We start from the raw sequence: 23,035 nt of genomic DNA on the forward strand, positions 1-23,035 counted from the left end.
CGTTATGTGTAAGCTGCATGTCTTCATATTGTTAATTGAGTTAATGCTGTAACGTTTTTTCGTAAACAGGTCGGAATTTCCTGGTCCGCCTCTTTGCTGGGTCTTTCTCTTACCACACGTGCGCGGCTAAATCACTCATCTCCGAGCTCTCCCTTATTTGCGCTTGCTACGCAGGCTTAGAGAATATGGGAAGAAAATGCAGTGCAAGGGGGCGCTTTCCGGCCAACCCGATAAAAGTTTACCCCCCCCCCCCCCCTCCCCCTCTCTCTGCTTTTCTTCCATGGCCTCTGGCCTTTCAAACAGACTGGGAACGACTTAAATCTAAAATGGCCGACGGAAGACAAAAAACGTTCGTATTTCTAAAAAACTAATTTAAGAGCACTGTGAAAAAAAAAACAGATTTGCACAAGACTCATCGTTAAGCTATAAACCCGCGTGCCAAGAAAAATTGATTGATTGATCTTCGAATTGATCAATCTATTACTGTATGAACGGCATCTATGATGTCTTGCAAGTAGAAGAATAATAGCTTGCCCTAACTTGACAAAGGCGATATGTTCTCTATGAGATGAATATCACGAGCTCAAGATACGGGACATTTGAAGCGAGTTTGGAGAGAAGAGCCTCGGAGATCCACTCGATAGACGAGCAAGGATTCGATGGCGATGCCGTCAGCGAGGTATATCAGAAGATCAGTTGTCATTTGTTGATTTATTAGCTACTTATCAACGAGGATTTGTGTTATCTGTGTGAGCTTTCTGTTGAAGATTGGATGATAATTTAAGTAGTGTATATCAATCAACTGTTAAGCCTGATTTACCAGTCGCTTGGAGATCGTTCCAATTACCTAGGTGTAGCTAGGGGTGCCGCCCTCCCCTTTTGGGCTGGGAGGGGGGGTATGGTAGAATGGGGCGTACCTCCATTTTTCCCCTAAAAATATAAGTGTTGTTGTTGTGCCCCCCTTTTTAATGTCTCTGTATTGTGCCCCCCCCCCCCACCCCCACCCAGCATTTCAAGGCCTTCTATGGCCCTGCATTTAATTATTAGTAAACCCCATGGTTTACTTTTTTAACTTATTAATCAAGATATTGTGACTTTTTTATCAGATCAACTTCAGTGGCAGCTTTGTTCAATCCCAGGACCCAATAGTCAAGCGACAAGACTTGCTCATACAAAATAGACTTCCTTTATTGTACAGAAGCATTCTTGTTTGGTTAGAAGACAAGGGAAACCTAGGGATCTTGATAACATTACACATAGCAATTATTGGAGTGTTCATGTTGACTCTGACTGCAAAGAAAACGGTATTCAGAGTAATTGCACAAAATTTAGTCTCATGTGGTATTCTCGGCATGGCTGGGGGCATGACTAACTGGCTGGCTTTAAAATTCATCTTTATTAGGATCCCAGGAGTGTATGGCTCAGGGTAAGTAAGTGAGCATCTCCATATGATTCGATTACGTTGTCCTGTCATCGTCCTCCTTGCTTAAGGTCCCTACTATCATCACCACCATCATCACAACCTTATCATCATTATCACCACCACCTAATCATCATCACCACCATCATTACACCTCCACCATCATCATTATCATCACCACCATCATCACAACCTTATCATTGTCACCACCACCTAATCATCATTATTATAACCACCACCTAATCATCATCATCACTCCACCTAATCATCATTATTATCATCACCTCCTTATCATTATTATCACCACCATCTAATAATAATAATCATCATCATCACCACCTAATCATTATCATCATCACCACCATCATCATTATCACCACCACCTTATCATCATCATCACTGTGATTGCAGCTTAGTCAAAATCGTCATAATCACCACCACTGAATAGAAAAAACTAATATGGACCCAACAAAATAATGTAATCTAATGATGCCATGAATTTTCCTTGACATCCCTATCTTCAGTCATGTGATTTTAATTTATGTGTGATATGCTTTGTTTGCAGGGTATTTGAGAACTGCTCTGATGAGATTATAAAGACATTTAGACGGATAGTCATAAACATATTTTTGGAACAGTCATTCTTAGAGCACTTTATAGAACAAAAACTACCACAGCTAATGGTGGCAATTAACATTGAGGGCCAGTTAAGACATGTATTGGAGTCACAGACTGTGGAACTTATGATCAACAGGGAGTTACATGCCTTGTCTATCTCTGCTGAAGGGCAGCTTTTATCAATGGCTGGAATACGAACTTCTGCTTTGAGACCATTATTAAGACCAATGTTGATGGAAATGATGGCAGATATTATACCTGAGAAATTGGAAAACTTATATACTTCAGAAAAGGTTTGAAATTCATTTATATTTAATGGCAGCCTAGTTTTGTGTTATCCAGTTTTTCACTAACTATGTCCTTTGGGTAATCGTGTTCCATTCAGTAGCAGTAGTTTTTCTTTTTTTTAGCTGAGCAAAATTTTGATTTTATAGATGCTTTGTATATATATATAGGGAATGCAATGAATTTTTGTGTTCAGAGCTTTAAAATATTATTTTGTTCCTCTGTAAATGAAGGAGATAAAAATCATATTTGCCATCCTATATTTTTTATCACAAACTTTTTGTTACAATTTTTTGTATCTATGTAGAGAAACACAGCAGTGCTGCTCAGACAAGAAATAACAAGATACCTAGACCGTCGTAGAAGCGAGCAACACACAAAGGAGGTGTCACACTTTGTGAAGCTGATCTTGTACAAGCATCTAAGCTGGTTGGTTATCTTAGGATGTGGTGCTGGTGTCCTCATGGGTGTCATATCACAGATTACTCAAGTGGGCAAATTAATTTAGGAAATTCTGATCTTGTATGTAGGCATTTTGACTGGTTGGTTGTTTAAGAGTATGGGGCTAAGTAAAGACAATTGACAAATTAAAGTAGGAAGTTATAAATAATCCTTAGATGTGGGATATTTAGAAATTTTACTGGTGGAAACATTAAGTCATGAATTTTGGGAATGGCTCTTTATCATCTTTGGCCCATACAAAAGAAACCAATTACCGGCAGTCTCAGATCACAAGAAATTGTTTAAGTTAACCCATTGGATAGAACTTTTATTTTATCAGCCTGCTGAAGTGAATTCAATTTTAGGTACCTTCATTAAGTTAGAATGACAACAATGTGGAAGACGACAGCAACAACCTTAGAATTGAATCAAGAATTTAAATAGCATTTTATCCATTTTCAACAAACCACAAAGCTCTGCGATCCATTAAGGGATGTAAAACTGTGTTTTACTATTGTTGAAATGAAAACCTTAGTTGATTTCCACAGTTTCTGACATTGTTGTGATTTTTAAATTGCCAACAGAATTAAGTGCCACCTTTTTTCGCTTTTGTTGCCATAGTATTCATTGCTCAGGGTTCCTATAATTACTTTAATTACACTTTTGTGTTGGACATGTGTAAAATATTGCCATATAGATATGTATAAGCCTTTGGTATTGAGAAATTATGAAATATAATTGCTTTGAGAAAAGCATAATAATATATAAAAATCTGATAGTAGCTATGAAAAGAAATTAAAAGAAAAGAAATTTAACTCTTCTTGCATGTGTCTATTGAGAAAACTCATCAAAAGCTCCAAATTCATAAAATAAAGACAACTCGTCATCTAGTACAAATGACTCGGTTTGTTCATTTATCAGACATACTTTGTTAGAGCTTATTGGGCTGGTATAGTGAAACTGCTTAAAAACAGGACACATCCCTGCATTTCCCAAATCATCTTTATCTTTCCTTGTATGACTAAAGCCACCTTCTGACAGTTTGATTTTGTCTGTTGTGATTCGCTTCCTTGCTGGTGAAGGAACTGATGATGAGTCTGACTCTTCTTTTTCTGACTCAGATTTCTCTTTATTGACTGCCCAGAAGGTATTATTTTCAAACTCCTCCAACCAGTCAAAGCTATTTTCCTTCTCAATACCTCTTTCCTCATTCAAAACATCTTTGTGCAATGCATCCTTAGTTTCTAAATCATCTTCCTTAAGAAGATTTTCATCAGTCTTTTCAGTGTGGAATTCAAGGCCTGTAGGATCTGCCTGCTTGCTGTTTTTGCTAATATACTCTGAAAACTCCAACACAACCTCACTCAAAAAATCTGTTTCTGTTTCCTGGCTTCCAAAGCACTCTCCCATAAGGCCTGGTTCAGATGAAAAACAGGTGTTCTCTTGTGTGTTTGTTTGAGGGATGTTATTACGCAGGGGTTTGTCTAGGCCCAATTCAGATGTAATACCAGAGTTTACTTCTTGTGTCTTTCGTTGAGTGGTGTTATTAAGCAGGGGGATGTCTATGCCCAGTTCAGATGGTTCAGATGTAATACATGTGTTTTTTTCTTGTGTGTTTGGCAGGGGTTTGTCTTGAGTTGCTTGTGATTGTGTGTATTGCCGGGGCTCTTGGCTGTCATACAAGCTCATATTGCAGATCTCATCTGCTTCATAGTAGTCACTTAGATCATCAAAGTAACTACTGCTTATTATAGAGGTCTGGGTGGAAGGTGTTTTCTGTAAATAAGAAAAATGTTACATATGAGCACTTTGTCAATTGTAGGAAGAAACCCAATGCTGCACACCCCTACAAATCCCAACTCCTACTGTGATCATTCTTTAACTAAAGGAGGCATAAAACCCAATGTCACCCAATCAGGAGCATTATTTTAATTGTAGCTGAGCCATAGAACAGGCTGGTAAAGGGGGGTGTGGATCACGTTTCACGGACCGGGCAAAATGGCTTTTCACGTTTCACAGACCGAAAAATGGCCTTTTTTTAAATCATGTTTCACGGACGTCCAAATGGACAGTTTCACGTTTCTCGTAGGGTGAAAAATGGCCAAATCTTGTTTCACGAAAATACCCTTCACTTTAACGCCACAATGTTGCCCTGTGATGCCTGACTAAAAACGCCTGCGAGGGAGGCTACACATACCTACCTTTCTGCCCCACCCACCCATCTGTTGGCCACCCAAAAGTTAGGTACTTTCTTATTGAATAATTGCCAGATACCATCCTTTTCCCATATCATGACTATGACTATTCACCCTCTTCAGCAATCCCTGGGTATGCGCCTCCAACTAATCAACTTACGCCAGTGTCTGATCCCACTGATGCTTGCGATATAGCCTCTGGCACAGCCTGTAAAATAGTAATTTATAAACTGTCAAAACTAACTTACAAATGAGAGTTTATGAATGAGAAATGTGAATGAGATGAAAAAATAATATAAAATTTATACTGTATTTTTTTTAAACATTTCAAATTCACTACCTGTTGTTCACCTTCTGAAGCCTCCTGGCTAATACCAAACTTCTGTTTGGCCAAACACCATAGCTTGGTATTCAACTTTTCCTCAATCCTGTCTACTCTTGTTTCCTGGTAATTGTAAAACGGCTTACAAAACAACTATAGAATAAAATTTTTGGATGTTTTTTTATTGTTTTAGAAGGTATTTAAATTACCTGTATAATTTCTAAGCACCTCTGTTGAAATTCCTTGTTTTTGCTGTGTGATACAATCGAGGCGAGCGCCATCGAGATGGCAGGGACTGCTCTTTTAACCTAAGAAACGAAGACAAACTCTGGTATAACTTTAACCAAAATGTCACTCTATTGACTGGAAATATGAATTATACTTACATTTTAATCTTCGTCCTTTATTTATATAACTTTTACCTTATTTTCCCGAGAAATCTGCGGTTTTCTGGTCGATAAAATTTCCATTTCAGAGTTGTTGAATTTTTAGTTTACTTTACTTTACAGACATGCCTGCTGCTTCTGGGAGGGTAATATTTTTTTTTTCACGGTTAGCATTCAGACAACCAACAAAAAACTACGATGAAACCCCCAAAAGATGCAAAAAACAAAATGAAAAAAAAAGACCTTGTTTGCTTGTTGTTGATTTTTTTTTTTTGCACCCGCTCGCGACCATACCATATTTGGCAGTGGCGCGAAATCTGCTAAATCATAAAATTGGTTCTAATTAAAATAAATCAAAGACAACGACAAAAACTTATAAATACATACTTGAAACTCAACAGGAACGTATCGGTCGCTCTGTGTAACCAAAAAATATTTCATTCCTGGAATAGGAACGGAAGGAATCTGTAACTGGCCGAAAAAAGCAAAGAACAGGGGTGAGCAAGGAGTATGGAATTTGTAACTGACAAACAATGAAAAAAAAGGGATCCCCCTCCCGTTTAGGGCTGCCAGAAAGCCATATGTAACAAAAAAAAATTACCCCCTTCCCCCTTTGTCACTCAACGAAACCTCTCTCCGCCCCTGATTCCTTGCTCCCCTTTTTGCTCACCTCCGTTCTCAGTTTTCGGTGAAGTCCGTATTCCTTCCTATCCCTTGTTCCTCTTTGCCCATCCCTTTTCATTTCTCCGTTGTTCTAGTCAAGGCTTTATTCCTTGCTCTCCCCCGTCCTCAGTTTTCGGTCAAGTCCGTATTCCCTGTCGACCTCGCTCACCCTTTGCCCATTCCTTATCGGTTATCTTAATTTGTATTTATCTGGGCGTACGAAGTTGCAGTCAAAGCATTCAGAAGCTGAATGAGGGCGTGGTCCCTCATCCCCGTGAAGATTTCATAGCTCCCGCTTTTGGGTTTTTTAATTGGCGTCAATGCGTCAGACTTTTGAGAATATTACACGATCCTCTGTCATCCTCGATCTGAAATAGGACTTCAGTCGTCGCGTGGCACTGAACGACATAACAATATGTTTGGAAATCATCTGTAGACTACCATGATTAAGAAAATTATAGTTATTCTCCTCCTCATATATATAAAACTACGTGCATAAAAATGAATGAATAAACTTGATTTTTTCCCCTCGTTATGGCTTATGCAAGATCGCCATTTTTTTTTTTTTTTTTTTTTTTTTTGCAGTCCAGTGACCGCAGGCCTATAGGCTGCGTACGCCCCAGTTTATCAAATACTCTAAATATTCTGAAGGAATAAAGTGAGGCACCGAACACAGGCTCACTACCATTTTAACCCGGGTGCACCAAAAAAATAAAAAATGTTTGCTACCCTTTCTCATCGGAGAAAGAGTAAAACAAAAAAGCCAGCCCCGTTTCTATTCCAGGCTTTCTATTCAAGTTAAAATGAGCCGTTCATTCTTCTATAAACAAAATCTTAATAATAATCGTACTTGCTTGTTGTGTCTCCAATGTAGTCCGAATGGGATAAGCTTGGGCGAGTTACCCTGTTTGAGGGGAGGGGGGGGGGGGCTTAGAGTCAAAACGTAAAAACGTAGCCTGATCACACACTATGGGCTTGGGGTACATATGAAGGCGTGTGTGCATCGGACTACATCTTTCTCGAAATGACTTATATTGATCCCAGAAAAATCTTCCATTCCAAAGTTTCCACGAAAGGAATTGGATATTCCCAGAAGGGGGAGCATTTGATATTAGGGTTAAAAAACCCGCACTAGAGTTTATTTTGGCCGCTTCCAGGTGTGGTAAGGAAAGGAAAGTGACAATATATGTGTGTACTACAAGTACTGTCAATAATTTTCCGTATATGCAGGCAAAAAAGGGTGTACATTGAGACAGCAAGAATAAAGGGTGCATAAGATGGGAGGGGGGCGGAGTGTGTTGATCGTGTGCGGGAGTGTCTGACTCCTTGTGTATGGGAGGGAGGGGTGGTAGAGTGGGTCATAGAAGTGATGACTCATACCCCAAGAAAATATTCCATCCCCAATAACAACCAAAAATGCAGATATTTAAGGGTTCAGCTGCCATTTATTCACATGAAATAAATTAGATGGCACTGTTAAAATATGGTGCTCAAAACGATAGCATAGTTAAAAATAAGACATTCCAATTCACAGCATATTCTACAGGCTATTGTACAGCTTTCACTTTTGCATTACCTTACAAAAGTGTTTTTTTCTACTAGCTTGATAATGTTATCCATGTTAGTTCTGTTAAGTTATTTTATAATAATACCCATGTCCATCATTAAGGACAGACAATTTATCTAGTACAGGTATAGATATACGCATTTTGGATCATTTGCAGAAGATCTCCTTGTATAGGATATAACAGACATGGAATATGAATATCCACCAATGAGAGTATTGTATGACAGGGTATAAGAATGCTTAGTAGCCTAAGTAAGGCTTCCCAGGACAGACATAAACAGCTAATAGTTTCAAACCATTGATTTGTCTATGCACATTACAGACTATAATGTAGATATAGTTTATGTACAGTAATTCATACCAGTATCAATGAAATAGAAATAAAAAAAATGTGTACAAGTTTAACAAAACAATAATTAAATAAAAAATATCAATATAGTATAATTATAGATTAACGCTATGACTTTTATATGTTTAAAGTGCAGTTTGTATGGTGATTGCATTAGGGGAGCTCAATAATTGAGAATTCTATAAAAATAGCATTGATTTCATTGAATGCTTTATAATCTTGGCAACACATTTTACTGTAGCCATGGCTCCTACCTATGATTGGATAAAACCAGTTCTTATTAGGATTTTAATTAAAATGTTATTCACTGAGAAATAAGTATATTTCTTTCCTCAATATACATCTAATTTGCTAATAGTCTGTGTTGATAATATAGATATGAATTTTACATAGTAGCTCAGCATAGAACTATTATCAACAAATGCCTTTTCTAGCATGTCTCAATGCCAAATGGCAATGAACTTAATACAAGGTCACATTAAGATTATTGCAAAAAAAAAGAAACAAATCCGTTTTTACTATATACCACAGTCCAAACAGCTGCAGTGGCTAACAAAAATATCTCCTATCACTCACTTAAGAAAGTTAGAAGAAATGACACTTCCATTCTCTTTTTCCATATCTTATCAGTGGCCATCTAACGATTATAAATATCTCAATATACACAAGGAAAACTAAATACTTTACATCCTACTACCTTCAATACATTAGATGGTTAAAATGGACCCCACATGAAAATGCTCACATATGGGTGGGTAATGTATCAATTTTTAAAAGCTTTTCGGCAACTTCTTTAAAAGCTAAACACAAAATTGGTTTGTTATTGGTAGCAAATCAAGGAATAAATAATAAGGCATATGCTAGAAGGTTGGTGCATGTTATCCATGTTTATCCCATTTAATGGATTAATTGAGAAGTTAGCAACCAAGGACACACAACCCTTTACTGGTGACAGGCATATTCCCAATTAGAGAGAATTCTCACATTTATGCCACCGTTTAGCCCACTTATTATTATTAGTGGCCACTCTGCTATAATTATACACCCTCACAAAAGAGCTTATTCTATCATTAGTATATCAGGATATATATATTATTCAAGTCTTTGTCTGATTTGAGTTCACTCATCAGAATGTATATATACTCAGAATGATGGGTAAAAAGCCATGAGCTACCAATAAACATACATTGAAAAACATGGCAAAAAAGATACTAAAATACTCTGACAATTTCAATCTTCCTTATTGCCATCAGATCCATATTTTTTTCACTAGAGAAAATATGATAGAGAATGAGAATGAATTGTTATAAAGTTTTGGTTAAAAGATTAAAAATAAATCACTCACAATGTATCGTATGTTGTGGAATTATGGGAGAGGACTATTGGGAAGATTGCATGCTATCTACACTCGACTTGAGGAGGAGTAGGTGATACACAGCTAGATGACTTGTGATTGCTTTCTTGTAAGGCAGAATCCGCTTCATGTTCTGATAAGAAACATGGGGAATTTCAGTTTGCGAACAGACAGGCAGACAGAAACAGTACATCATATAGGAGATGATTTTTACCTTCTCTCTTTTTCTTTAATCTTTTCCTTCTGCGGTCAATGGTGGCAACCTCAGCTTTTAATGATCCATAAAGTTTTCTCATCTCCTTTATTTTCTCTTGTAAAAGTCGTATTCTCTCTGAGCTATCTTTGTTTGCTTTTATCATAACTGCAATTAAAATTTAGCAACTCTTAGTAACAGCATTTGGTTCTTGTCCTTTACAACTGCAATTAAATTCTACTATAGACATTGAATGGTTCTTGTCTTGTCGCACTAATGGTTCTGAATAATTTCCAAGCAGGAATCTCTTGTCAAGTGCTGGTAGCCAATGCAATTAGCAATTTAAGGTAAAATTACACAATATTTTACTCTTGCAAATGCTTATAACATTAATTGTCAGTACTTAAGAAGGAAGTTTTGCTCTGAGAAAAATGTAATAGCTGTACATAGAAAGAAAGGAAGTGTTGTTTTTGTGAATACATGGTTGTTGAGAGGAACTCAAAATTGTCCAATGAAAATTGGTAAATAAATACTGAAAAATGACAACATTAAATAAATAGGGAATGGCCCAATTGTTTGAGAAACTGTGCTCTCAGTGTAACAAAAGGCATCAGGTACTGACCTAGCTCAGCATCAAAATTGATTCTCGGTCGAGAGGGTGAGGGTCTGGAGGCAGGAGAGTTGGCTATTCCTGGACTAGCTGGGATGTCGCTACCAGTGCTGTCATTCCCAGAATGGTGCCTCTGCTTTTTCTTTTCTCTTCTCCTTCTGTGCCGCCTGTGTTTGTCGTCAGAATTTTTCTTGTCTGATTTGCTATCATGTCTGGGTCTGCTAGTGTGCTTTTCTGGTTTCTCTTTAGTAGACTCGCATTCATCTTTACTGCTGGATGTGCTACCTGTTAGATAAATGTAATAAAATTGCTTTGGCATTTTGAATTATTATCAATAATAATAATAATAATAATAATAATAATAATAATAATAATAATAATAATAATAGTAATAGTAATAGTAATAGTAATAGTAATAGTAATAGTAATAGTAATAGTAATAGTAATAGTAATAGTAATAGTAATAATAATAATAACAATAATAATAATAATATATGTATTTATAAAGAGCTTAAACAATATATGTACACTACATATTCTAAAGAGCTAAAACAGAGCAAAAACTAAATATAAAAATGAATTATTGTGTGTAAACTAGGAATGACAGGTTCCAGGCCAGTATGATTGATATTTCCAAAGTTTGACATTTCCTAGGATGATTGAACAATCAAGGTATAAGATATTTTTCTGTAGGGCAATATGCCATTCTGTAATGCTGTAATTCCAGGGGTCAAATGGGAATGTCAGACTACCAATAAGCCAATCACTGCATGCGCACAGTCGTTGCCATATACCGTAATGATAGATTGAGATATCCCTAGAACCAAGACGAATCTACACAAAATCACATACCATTTGGACTGGACGACTGAGAGTTGTCCTTCTGATTATTCTCAGACTCAGACTTGTTCTCTTCCACTCCTTCCTGTGGCTGTTGCTCTTCGATGCGGCCATTCATACTGCAGAACTTGTCAGCATCAGCACTGGTGCTCCCTTCAGAGTGTGGCGCAGCTGCTGGAGTCTCACTTGGAACATTTTCACCTAATAACTTCTCAATCTTAATATCCTCCAAGTCCTTCTCCTCTTCAACCTTGACTTTCTTGACAGGAGGAGCATCAGGGTCATCTTCTTGCAAAGAGTAGTCTGAGTTCATGGATGCCGGGGAGCTCAGGCTTCTAATCAAACCATTCAGTACTCGCCTGCTTTTCTTTCTACCTCCCTGTTCCTTTGGCTTTTCTGGTTCCTTTTTCTCATGCTCGTTATCATTACTTGTCGGTTCTTGGGGATCAGGAACAATCACCTCCTTGTCCTCTTTCTTGGAGCAAGTTAGAGGGGCATCTTCCTTCTCAAATGCTTGGTCAAAACTCTTCACAACATTTTCCTCTAGTGAAGGCTTCTTGTCAGGAATGGGAACTAGGGGCTTGACCTCTTCAGCTTTGTCACAATCTTAAATAAAAATCACAAAAAAACTATTACTTACTGTGTACATTAACAACTTTAGGGTTGTTACATAATTATACAAGAATGTACTGCATTTGTAGGTACTGTATATCAAGTTTAAAAAATAAGAGACATTTATTCAGAAACTCATCTGAAAGGATCTTGTCCAGATCATATGTATCAAATTAAACTAATAACAAAAATACTGTCTTTTACAGTACAAAAATATTACAAATATTTTCATGAAAATAGCTTTGTGTGATTGTGGCTTGAACAACATGTTTTGCTGTCCTATGATCCTTTTAGAATCATCTTTTTCTTCCACTGAATATCCATGATATGTCTCTCTAAATGTTTTTGCAATCTGTGTACATGAGTTTCGATCCATGCTGTCACGAATGTACACAGATTGGTGCAGATGTAAGAGGTAGTGCAAGGAAACAGGCATTTTTTGCAAGCAACTTTTAGCTTTAGTATAACTTACCAGTTGGCTCTGGAGTCACTGATTTTTGCTGTCTTTTTGTCGGTGGACTACGCCCAGATGAAAGGGCATCACCTTAAAAAGCACATTAAAACTTTGTTGTTAGGTAAAATACATTTCTGTTTTAGTCTTACATGTATCTTTATCATAAGGATGTAATAAAGTATTTTTGAGTTTTCAAAAGGGCATTTAAATATTAAATACCATTATTTATTTATAAGCTTATCCTGAACAATTATATTTATTCATACCAATATGTTATCATGCCATCACTTTTACCTTCAGATGTTCCATTAGCTGACTCTGGCAAAGAGTTCCTCTCAGAGCGTGTGCGCCGTGACACTGTTCCAGGGGAAGCGGCCGAAGTCACCGAGGGTGATGCAGATCTTGTAGGTGCTTTATTCCCATTGGTGGGTGCATTTTTGCCATTAGAAGCCTTGCCGGCGCCACTGTTGGGAGGAATCAGCTTCCCCTTCTTGTGCATCGCTTTCTGAAGATTTCTACCCATTGGCTTTGGTGGGAATTTTGGTCTTGCTACCTCAATCCCTCTTACCATAAAGGTTCCCTTTTTTCTGGATTGGCATGTGCTCTTGCCGACAACACGATCTGGGCTTATCCACTCATCGTATCTAAAGGTATTAGGGTTACAAAATCCCCAGTTATCTTTTGCATGGTTGTAAAATATCAGAATGGGTGAGGGATGTTGGCAAAGAGAACACAGAAATGGGCCAATTAAGAGGAAAGTTTACCCTGCCCTAGCCACAACAGCACATTTTGAACCCTGTCCTGGCCACACTCTTAGCACCCTGTCCTGGCCACACACGTAGCATCCTGTCCTGGCCACACTCTCAGCACCCTGTCCTGGCCACACTCTTAGCACCCTGTCCTAGGCACACTCTTAGCACCCTGTCCTGGCAACACTCATAGCACCCTGTCCTGGCAACACTCATAGCACCCTGTCCAAGCCACACTCTTAGCACACTGTCCTGGCCACACTCTTAGCACCCTGTCCTAGCCACACTCGTAGCACCCTGTCCTAGCCACACTCTTAGCACCCTGTCCTAGCCGCACTCTTAGCACCCTGTCCAGGCCACACTCTTAGCACCCTGTCCAGGCCACACACGTAGCACCCTGTCCTGGCCACACCCTTAGCACCCTGTCCTGGCCACACTCTTAGCACCCTGTCCTGGCCACACTCTTAGCACCATGTCCTAGCAACACTCTTAGCACTCTGTCCTGGCCACACTCTTAGCACCCTGTCCTAGCCGCACTCTTAGCACCCTGTACTGGCCACGTTCTAAGCACCCTGTCCTAGCCACAATCATAACACCCTGTCCTGGCCACACTCTTAGCACCCTGTCCTAGCCGCACTCTTAGCACCCTGTACTGGCCGCACTCTTAGCACCCTGTACTGGCCACACTCTTAGCACCCTGTCCTGGCCACACTCTTAGCACCCTGTCCTAGCCACACCCTTAGCACCATGTCCTAGAACACTTGTAGCACCCTGTCCAAGCCACACTCTTAGCACCATGTCCTAGCTGCACTCTTAGCACCCTGTACTGGCCACACTCTTAGCACCCTGTCCTAGCCACACCTTTAGCATCCAGTCCTAGGCACACTCTTAGCACCCTGTCCTAGGCACACTCTTAGCACCCTGTCCTGGCCACACTCTTAGCACCATGTCCTAGCAACACTCTTAGCACCATGTCCTAGCAACACTCTTAGCATCCTGTCGTAGCACAAACAGTAACTTAAAGAATTGATGTGACACTATTGTTTAAAAAATAAACAACACATTGACAAACCTGTTATTCCATCCAGCATAATGAATCAGAAAAAGAATACCCTCCTCTGCATTCTCATCAATTGTTGTAATCTGTTGACGGAGTAATTGATTATTAGTTCTGAAACCAATGTCCTTCTGTTGAGATATCATGAGTGTTATGACTAGTAAAATGACAGACAAGCTATAGAATAACTAGGTGGTCTGCATAAGGGTGTTGAAAAATGGGAAACAGATGAACGTGAGGTTGAGATGGTATATGTTAAATGCCTCTTCTAAAATTATTTTGCTCAGACATAGGGCAAATACTCGAAATCTCAGGGAAACTACTAAGAGGTGTAAGAAATTAAGGAGGACAATCAGATAAATACTTTATTTGCCAAGAAGACTCCCTAGTTTTACAATCCACAAACAAGTATATGCGGTGGACTAGCCACGTAAGCTAAGGACTAACTTGTCCATGTAAGCCTAGTGACTTACCTTGGCCTCGTAGATAAGCTGATTGCGTCCACGCCCGTATTTGACTTGGATCTTGTCACCCACATTATAATCCTTTGGATCCTCAGGGCAGTAATCAGACCTGGACTCACTGATGTCAGACAGGCTGCCAGGACTGTTCACCACATCCACCGCAAGCTCAGACTCAGGTGACGTCACTTCATCATCAATATCCACCTCTGAGTCTATGCTTTCATCATGATGAGAGCTAGACTCATCCTCTCCTCTCCTCCTTGAAGCGTCTCTCTTGTCAACTGAGAGGTCATCGCTGCTGTCTGGTGTTGGGGGCTGGTTGGGAGTGGAAGGTTTACTATTAGGTTTTCCCTTGTTATTAGGTGTGGTAGCTCGCTTGCTGGGCGTGGCCTTACTAGGGGTGGGGACTCTGGAGGGTTTACCAGTAGGAGAGCTCCTATCAGGAAGAATCAACTTGTCTGGTTTCTTTGGCCCTGCAGGTTTACTCTCTGGCATTGAAACTGGTTTTACTCGTTTATCTGGCTTGTCAGGAGTGGCAGGTTTATCTGGCTTGCTGTTTTTCATGGACCGGTCCAGCCTAGTCCGTGAGGAACTTCTTTCCCTTGGATGAGGGGCCTCTGTTTTCTCATCTTCCGTGGGTTTGCCTCGCATGCTTGTGTTTCTTTCACGGGTGGAACTATCAACGTTATCCTCGTCTGGCTCTTGATTGGGTTTTCCAAGTTGGTGTTCTTCATATGGTTGTAAGTACCTTAGAATAAAACATTCAAAGTTTATGATTTCTCAGGTGAAGGTGAGAAACTCTTTTGTGTTTGTTTACGTTTGAAAATACAATGGTCTAAACAAACATACTTGAATTAAAGCTGCTGCTATATTGACAATATTTGATTACAAGTACAAGGGAAGTGTAACAGTGGCACGCTTGGCCTGAGCCTGGACTCAGTAAAATCACTGATTACTCACTTTTTATAAGCCATTTTAATGTGATGAGACGCACTAGGAGGCATAATAGCAATTCCCATCTTGGAGTAGAGATTTCTCCATTGTTGTTGATTGGTGACCTCTTCCATTCCACCAAATTCCTGCACCAGCACATAGAGTTTGTACAAGTCCAGATCCTGGTTACCCAGCACTGGAGGACGAGTGATTGGGGTTCCTATTTTAGAAAGATAGCATGCTTTAGTCCAGTATATATTGGCAATAGTTTTCCCAGGCTTAGATTCTGTGTATAGCCTGAAAATAACCTACCTGTAGGCCTTGATAGTTTTTCTGGCACGAAAACACCAAAAACACAGAGTTCTTATAACCTGGCCGCCATCTTGGTTAATGAGCTCTGCAGGGGGAGGAGGAGGAAAAATGTGCGGGGCAGGGGGAGGGGGAGAGGGGGAAAAGAACGCCTACAGGATGTTTCAACACGTGACGGAAAATTGACAGCTAAATAACATGTGACATAATCATTGTTGATTATTAATCAGATTTGATTCTTGAATTCAAAACAAAACAAACTCGCGTAGATAGAGCTAAAATCTTAGCGCTGCGCAAAGGTAATAATGCAACATGTAGCTAGTCGCCCTAAAAGGTAAAAATAGCACCTAAGACTGTTGAATTACTTGCAAACGACCTTTGCTAGGCCAACAAGGGAAAACTTATACAGAGTCTTCAAGAACACAAGAATATTACGACAAGAAATTCCTTGCCGGGAGTTGTGTGAGGAATTGAGGTTTTATGTGCCTGGTGCAACAAATGCAACGAAGCTGTCTGTAAGCCATGCGGAAGGATTCTTAGAAGAACACATACGTTTAATTTTAAATTAAAAGTCGCACTTACAAACAAGAATAGAGATAACGAACCGTAGCCGAACAGCGGTTCCTAAATCTTCAAAAATCCCACTAGTCAACTCTGCTGCAGAATCTAAGTGGGCATATTACAAGAACAGCAGAGTTTGTGCTATGTTTTTTTTTTGAGAGGCAATGTCAGAAACGGTAAAAATGATGCTTTTACCGAACCATGTCGGCAACACAGCCATCACATCTTTAGCTTCTAACAAGGCTTTCACAGCTGCCTCCTGTTTTTGCCTTTAAATAACGGATTTGTCTTTCCAATGAAGAAAATTTAGAGCTTTTTGTATCACTTCATCAGTAATTGCCACGTTAAATCAGCGCTGTAGGGCGAACGTGATAAAGCTATGGAGTGATGAGTGATGGAAGGTCATTAGGCAATAAGATCGCTTTGTCCGTATATGGACGAAGTTTGAAATCAATCAACGAAAAAGGTGAGACATCCTGTAGGCATTCTTTTCCCCCTCCCCCTCCCCCTGCCCTGTGCATTTTTCCTCCTTCTCCCCCTACGGAGCGCATTATCCAAGATGGCGGCCGGGTTATGCAAACTCCTTGTCTTCGGGGTTTTCGTGCCTAAAAAAATTATCAAAGCCTACAGGTAGGCTACCTGAAAACTTCAGAAAAGCTGTAGAATAACAAGGTGGTCTTTGTAGGCTCAGGGACACTAGAGAAAAAAAATATCAACACAAGGCTGGAGTGGTATGATTTACATTTCTGAACAGAGTAGCTGAGCTGACATTTTTGCTCTAACGAATGGCCAACACTCAAAACCTATTAAGCAAAACTACCCTGTTTACACAGAGGCAAAAAACATACCATTTCATCCTTGTGTTGATTTATTTCCGTTGATTTATAACCCTTGTACTGTAAGGTTGGGCTGTCTGTGAACTGGTTAATAGCAGGCCATACAGTACATTACCGTATGGCCAGCACAGAGAAAGTAACACTTTGCTATGAAAAAATTCTAAAAATCCCATATAATTAAATTTTCACTGTCGTCGTTTGCTTGGGTCGTAACGGAAATTATGGAGCCACAAATTTCTCCATCATTTTATGCCAGCTCACTCAGGCAATAAGAGCTATGTATGTATCCCAGGTGAATGATTTAGGTGTATGGTGGCGTAATACTTACGTCTATCGTCCATGAATGCAGTTAGTTTTGTCATGAACTCTTTCTTCTCGTCTTCGTCATCTTCACTCCCCTCCTCGGAAGACTGCTTTTCTAGCTTTGCTTTTCCTGTGTCCTCATCCTTCATTATCACCTCTGACTTGTTCCCTTCCCAGATAGATGGGATACGCCCAGTTTCCAGATATGCAATGGCCCGATCAATAGCTGAGGTGAAGAGAGGCGGTTAGTTTGATCTTTCTACTTAATAGGGTTTATATTTGAGTTTTGGTAGCCAAAATATGGCAAAATCATTTTCGAAAGAATAAATCACTTATGGAATTCATACAAAGCTTTTTTTATTTTTTAATAGTATTTTTTTATACGTAGCTGAGGAGCACAAGTTCAGTTTAGTTTTTATAAACCCCTCTTTAAATAATGTTTTATCATTTTATTAATTGTTATCACTATACATACCAGCCTTGGTGACTCTGTTTTCTGTTCGAATGGCAGTACTAACAGGTTCTTCATCCTTAGAGAAATCCTTTGTATCACGTACATTGACAATATGACTGCAATATGACATAGAGAAATCAATGGCGCCAGTAATGTTAACCTCGATATAATAAAATGGCAAGGGATCAAAAGATTGCAGTGTTATATTTCTATGAAATGGTTACTTCCAGATAACTTCACATATATTTTATGGTTGGCAGGACCAGAAATCAATATCGTTATACCAAGATTGTTTCAAATTGATGATGAGCACTACAATAGAGCAGAGAACTATTGCTTTGTGATAGAAATCTTGATTAACTAGACTTACTAGTTGCCATCTTTGAAGGATCTTGCTAGGCAGTGGTCTTTAGATTTGATAAACTCCATGTTATCTGAGCTTGGACTCACTCCCTGTCAGACATTAAATGTACAATCATCAGTCAAAGTATATAATCAGAAAATAAAATTTGAAATTCCATTTTAATTCTTCAAAACTCCATTAAATAAAGAAGTCCAGCAAGAATAGAGTTCACTGAGAATGAGTGTTTCGAAAAAAGAGTGAACTTACTTACCAAAGCTGGAAACCAGTGGGATTTCCGTTTAGTCCCTCGCTCAACTACAACAACCTACAAAAAATGGACAGTTTGGACATGGCCATCACATGCTTACATACTCGGTCCTTATCGAGTGACCAGAAAATCTCACAACCTCACGGATATCTAGAAAACACATTAGAAGCAAGTAAATATATCTTTAGGTGACCAGAATTTAGCTGTTTAATAAATATTTAGAAAACACTTAGTAAAAAAGTGAACAGTTCCTATGGTTGACCAGTTATTCATCACCCAATATTTGCTTCCCTCTGAAATAGCAGCAAAGTGCAATGACAATAGAAATCCCGAACACTCACCTTTCCAACAATGCTATCATTGAAGAGACATTTCTTTTTCACTACTGGTGCTGGAGATTCTGCTTCATTTTCAGAATCATCAATACTACAGAAAACAAAACAAAAACTGCTTAGAAACACAGCAAGCACACTTTTGTAGTGGTCACGGGAAAACACCTTCACACTAGTTAAACAAATAGGGGAACAAACTAACTCAATGATAAATTTTTTTTAGAGGATAAAGCAAAGAAAGGAGTTGGACTACTGATCATGTGAAAATTTAGATTTAGCACTGATAAAATAAAGTTATTATAAAATTGTTTAAATTTTGTAAAATGGGAATGGTAAACAGGAATTAAAATGGATGAGAAACTAAAGTTACATTTCTCTAATCATCAGTGCATAGTGGGAGTGAATAATGAAAATGATACAAAAGAAAATCAAGCAGAAAGAGAAATGACAGTAATAAGTGATCCCCTTGCTGATAGATGTTATTGTTATAAAATACATGACTGTTGAACACCAGCTCAACTCCATCAAATCTTGAATGAGACATTTAATTGTACCTTGCACTTTGTTGACTCAATCTTCTCTTTTTACGCTTTTTCCCATTCTGAAAATCAATCACAATGGTGAGGATTATAACAACTATGCAGTGATCTGCATTGCTATGACAGAAAAAGAAGTGAAAATAACCACACTGCAGCTTTTCCCACAAGTCATGTTCTGTTTTGGAAGTATGGGAATGTCATACTTTGCATGCTCCTAATAAAGATGAACTCTATATAAGCTGACGGGGTATGATGCTAGTATCTAGACAAGACCTTTATATAGCCTCATAAAATGTAAACAGCACTTTATGCCAGGCCTATGTTACTATGTTACTAAGTAAAAATTGCCCTTACTTGAACTACTGGTGTTCCAAAATTCTCAGGATCTGTTAATGGAAGATGGTCTAGGGTCTGTGGAGGAACAAACAAGTTAGACCTTTCTGATATCATGTACCAAGGGTAAACACATAGGCAATACATAAAGGCAGGGGGATTAAAGCAAAAGATTGTGAGTAATAACACCACGAAATGAGATCAAAGCACTCACTTCACTCTCATTGAAATGACGCTCCCCCTTTAAACACAGGGATGTCCTCCTTAGAGTTCTTTCATCTCCATCATCAAATACTACAAATTGAAGCATTGGACAAAAAGTAAATATCAAAACATAATATATAACAACTAATCAAAACAGTCAATGGTACAGTTTGTGAAATAAAAGATATACAGTTTTCTTACCAACTGTGTAGACACTGGCATCAGTTAGTTTAGTGATTACTCCATCTACCAACTGGCCATCAGAATTCTTGACTTCTACAACTGATCCAACCTAGTAAAAAACAACCAGGGCTTATCAGAAAAGAAGCCTCATTTGGCGAGCAAAATGTTTTCTTGCTGGTTCATAACTGTGTTAAGTTATTACCTTTAAAGCTCCTTTTACTCCGTCATCGTTGACTGTCCCAGTTGTATTATTTTTGTACTGGATCTGTTGGAATGGTCGTGAAATGGTTTCTCAGTTAGTTGAAGTTATCCCGAACAGGTTTCTCACAATAAATCTACAAACGATGGCAACCCCACGTTGGAACGACGTTCCCGAAACATTACCTTGCATTTGACGAGTTTCTTTATAGTCTTTATGCTGGCTTCGCAAAAAGCTCCTCGATATTTTGCACTAACTTCAGTTCCCACCGTCAGGAAGGGAGGCTCTTCGCTTCCCTGTGCCTGGGAAAGAAAATCAAGCAAGAGAATTTCAAGCCACTTGTTGAAAAACTGAAGCAGAGAAAAAGCAAAGAACGAACTGCAATGACGTGAGCAACATTTCTTTTGAATAATAAATGATACAATACGACCGAACTTCAGTGCTAAACTAACTGCTTGTCAAATCACAACGTTACATGAGCAGTAGAGCAAAGTTGGGAGCAGTTTTGAGCGGTAGAAAGGGTTTGATTTGCAAGTAAACTACGTTAGAAAGCAAACGAAACCGTACACATGGCAAATCAGCTTGAAGTTGAATACACTTCTAACATGTCACTGCGGAGAACTCGATTTACACCGCTAAAACTTTACAGAAAGCGGTGAAACTACAGGCTAACATGGGTAAATGTATGATCTCGGTGTACTGAGATTTTTTAGGTAGTTTAACCATTACATTGGTTTCAAATAAGATAAAACAACGGGCATGAAATGAAACGCATACTCTATTCGAATTAAAATTCGTAAACAAACTGAGTGATCAACAGTTTTCTTTGGTTTTTAGTGGAAAAATCCAACAATTAATTGTTACATCTAAGTTAAAATCACTCTTAACAAGGGTAAAGTACTACTCTTTGACTAGAGATAGTTTTTTAGGGGAAAGATAGCCTATAAGTCAAGGTTTTCCTTCAAATATCTGAATCAAATTTACAAAGTGTTTGACAAAACGTCTCACTGAGAGTAGAAAACTACAGTCATATCCATTGACCAAAACCTTATTTCTAGTCTAAATTTCCACTAAAATATCTCTAATTATACTCTTTAGATTACAAGGAATCATAAACGAGTGGAAACCTGAGAGTTTACTGCAAAATAATGACAAGATTCGGTGTAAAAACCAACATGTGTAGATTTGTGCATGCCTCAAGCAAGTTAGAGTATGCCTGATTCTGAAAGTCAACATGGACTGCTCGCAGAATCTCGGGAAACCTACACTTCTGATGACTAAATTTTAAATCAAAAGAGCCCCATATATAATACATATAGCCATGGAAATCTAACGCCTGAACCAAGCCGTTAGCATTGATACAAACGCAGGAAGTCCATGCACTACAACTCGACTAAAACCAACTAAACAATGAACAGTGGAGAAATTTCCAACTGGAAATTCGTCCAAGAATGATGTCAACAGTGGCTTTGCTACCTCTACAATTCACAAAACTCACCATAAGGGATGTTCTCCGAAGTGTTTTTTCCTGTAGCTAAGTCCAGCTTGAGATCGGAGCAAAAACCGCTAAAATTTTAAGGAGAAAACTCCAAACATCTAGAAATTTAGTGATGATGGCCGACACAAGACAACAAGACGCTCGGTTTCCCCTCCTCGCCACGGGCTTAGGGGGGTCTTCGTTTCTGATTGGCTACAATTTACCGGAAGTACCCTAATGCATGTTAAATATACCCCTTATATGGAATCTTTGTCCATTTTCGTAGAAGTTCCTGTACTGTCACAACATCCGCTTTTGACAGAAAACGCGCGAAAATTTGATTTATTCTGATATTACGTGAAAGTAAGTTTTCTGACAATAAGGCCACAGTCTAGATTTCTTCTTTTTTCGTGCTATACAATCTCCCTTTCTTGGAAAATAAATTTCTTTGGAGTCAGCGATGATTTCTTATTACTTTGGGGATTTTTCTATAAATTATTTCTTTCACTTCCACTAAGAAAAAAAAGTATTTGCTATAAGAGGCGAATCAACACGTAAAGAACAGACATATATTTGTTTCTTGTCAGCCAGGTGCTTTTTGGTAAGTAATTGCGATGTTTAAAAAATAAGGACGACTGAACAGAAAGTATCAGACTTAGGCTGATCATGTTCTTGGAGGTTCTATGGATGCACCCAGGGGATGTTCTAGGGGTGCACCCAGGGGATGTTCTAGGGGTATACCCAGGGGATGTTCTAGGGGTGCACCCAGGGGATGTTTTAGGGGTGCACCCAGGGGATGTTCTAGGGGTGTACCCAGGGGATGTTCTATGAATGCACCCAGGGGATGTTCTAGGGGTGCACCCAGGGGAGGTTCTAGGGATGCACCCAGGAGATTTTCTAAGGGTGCACCTAGGGGATGTTCTAGGGGTATACCCAGGGGATGTTCTAGGGGTGCACCCAGGGGAGGTTTTAGGGGTGCCCTCAGGGGATGTTCTAGGGGTGCACCCAGGGGAGGTTTTAGGGGTGCACCCAGGGGAGGTTTTAGGGGTGTACCCAGGGGATGTTCTAGAGAAATCAAGTTTTCATATACACCTATTTCAATAAACAGTGTCAGTGCAAATGGCGAATCACAGCTTATGGGTATAATTATTTGTAATAATAACAGCCTATGGGTATAGTTAT

General features: G+C 39.0%; 3 protein-coding genes across 3 annotated transcripts; 1 reads left to right on the top strand and 2 right to left on the bottom strand.

The window, feature by feature from the left end:
- The first annotated feature begins 288 nt into the window (after positions 1–288).
- On the top strand, positions 289–3,657 carry LOC5509698. Its single transcript, XM_032378670.2, has 4 exons — positions 289–679; positions 1,107–1,426; positions 1,986–2,331; positions 2,631–3,657. Exons 1-4 carry the CDS (start codon positions 569–571, stop codon positions 2,829–2,831), a joined length of 978 nt encoding a protein of 325 aa, XP_032234561.2. The 5' UTR covers positions 289–568; the 3' UTR covers positions 2,832–3,657.
- On the bottom strand, positions 3,353–5,915 carry LOC116616662. Its single transcript, XM_032378669.2, has 5 exons — positions 5,704–5,915; positions 5,491–5,589; positions 5,300–5,404; positions 5,120–5,167; positions 3,353–4,540 (listed from the first exon to the last, which is right to left on the bottom strand). Exons 1-5 carry the CDS (start codon positions 5,749–5,751, stop codon positions 3,596–3,598), a joined length of 1,245 nt encoding a protein of 414 aa, XP_032234560.2. The 5' UTR covers positions 5,752–5,915; the 3' UTR covers positions 3,353–3,595.
- Positions 5,916–7,755: 1,840 nt separating this feature from the next.
- LOC5509689 (AT-rich interactive domain-containing protein 4A) lies at positions 7,756–22,033 on the bottom strand. The gene is made up of 21 exons (XM_001630131.3): positions 21,875–22,033; positions 20,562–20,678; positions 20,380–20,442; positions 20,196–20,286; positions 20,005–20,084; positions 19,812–19,868; positions 19,473–19,519; positions 18,928–19,012; positions 18,590–18,643; positions 18,346–18,428; positions 17,997–18,091; positions 17,547–17,747; positions 15,540–15,732; positions 14,589–15,327; positions 14,131–14,201; positions 12,604–12,953; positions 12,328–12,399; positions 11,256–11,849; positions 10,416–10,688; positions 9,815–9,961; positions 7,756–9,733 (listed from the first exon to the last, which is right to left on the bottom strand). The coding sequence occupies exons 1-21, from the start codon at positions 21,875–21,877 to the stop codon at positions 9,645–9,647; spliced, it is 3,504 nt and encodes a 1,167-aa protein (XP_001630181.3). The 5' UTR covers positions 21,878–22,033; the 3' UTR covers positions 7,756–9,644.
- Between the last annotated feature and the right edge of the window lie 1,002 nt (positions 22,034–23,035).

This window comes from Nematostella vectensis, chromosome 7 (assembly GCF_932526225.1).
Source record: "Nematostella vectensis chromosome 7, jaNemVect1.1, whole genome shotgun sequence".
NCBI classification, from domain to species: Eukaryota; Metazoa; Cnidaria; class Anthozoa; order Actiniaria; family Edwardsiidae; genus Nematostella; species Nematostella vectensis.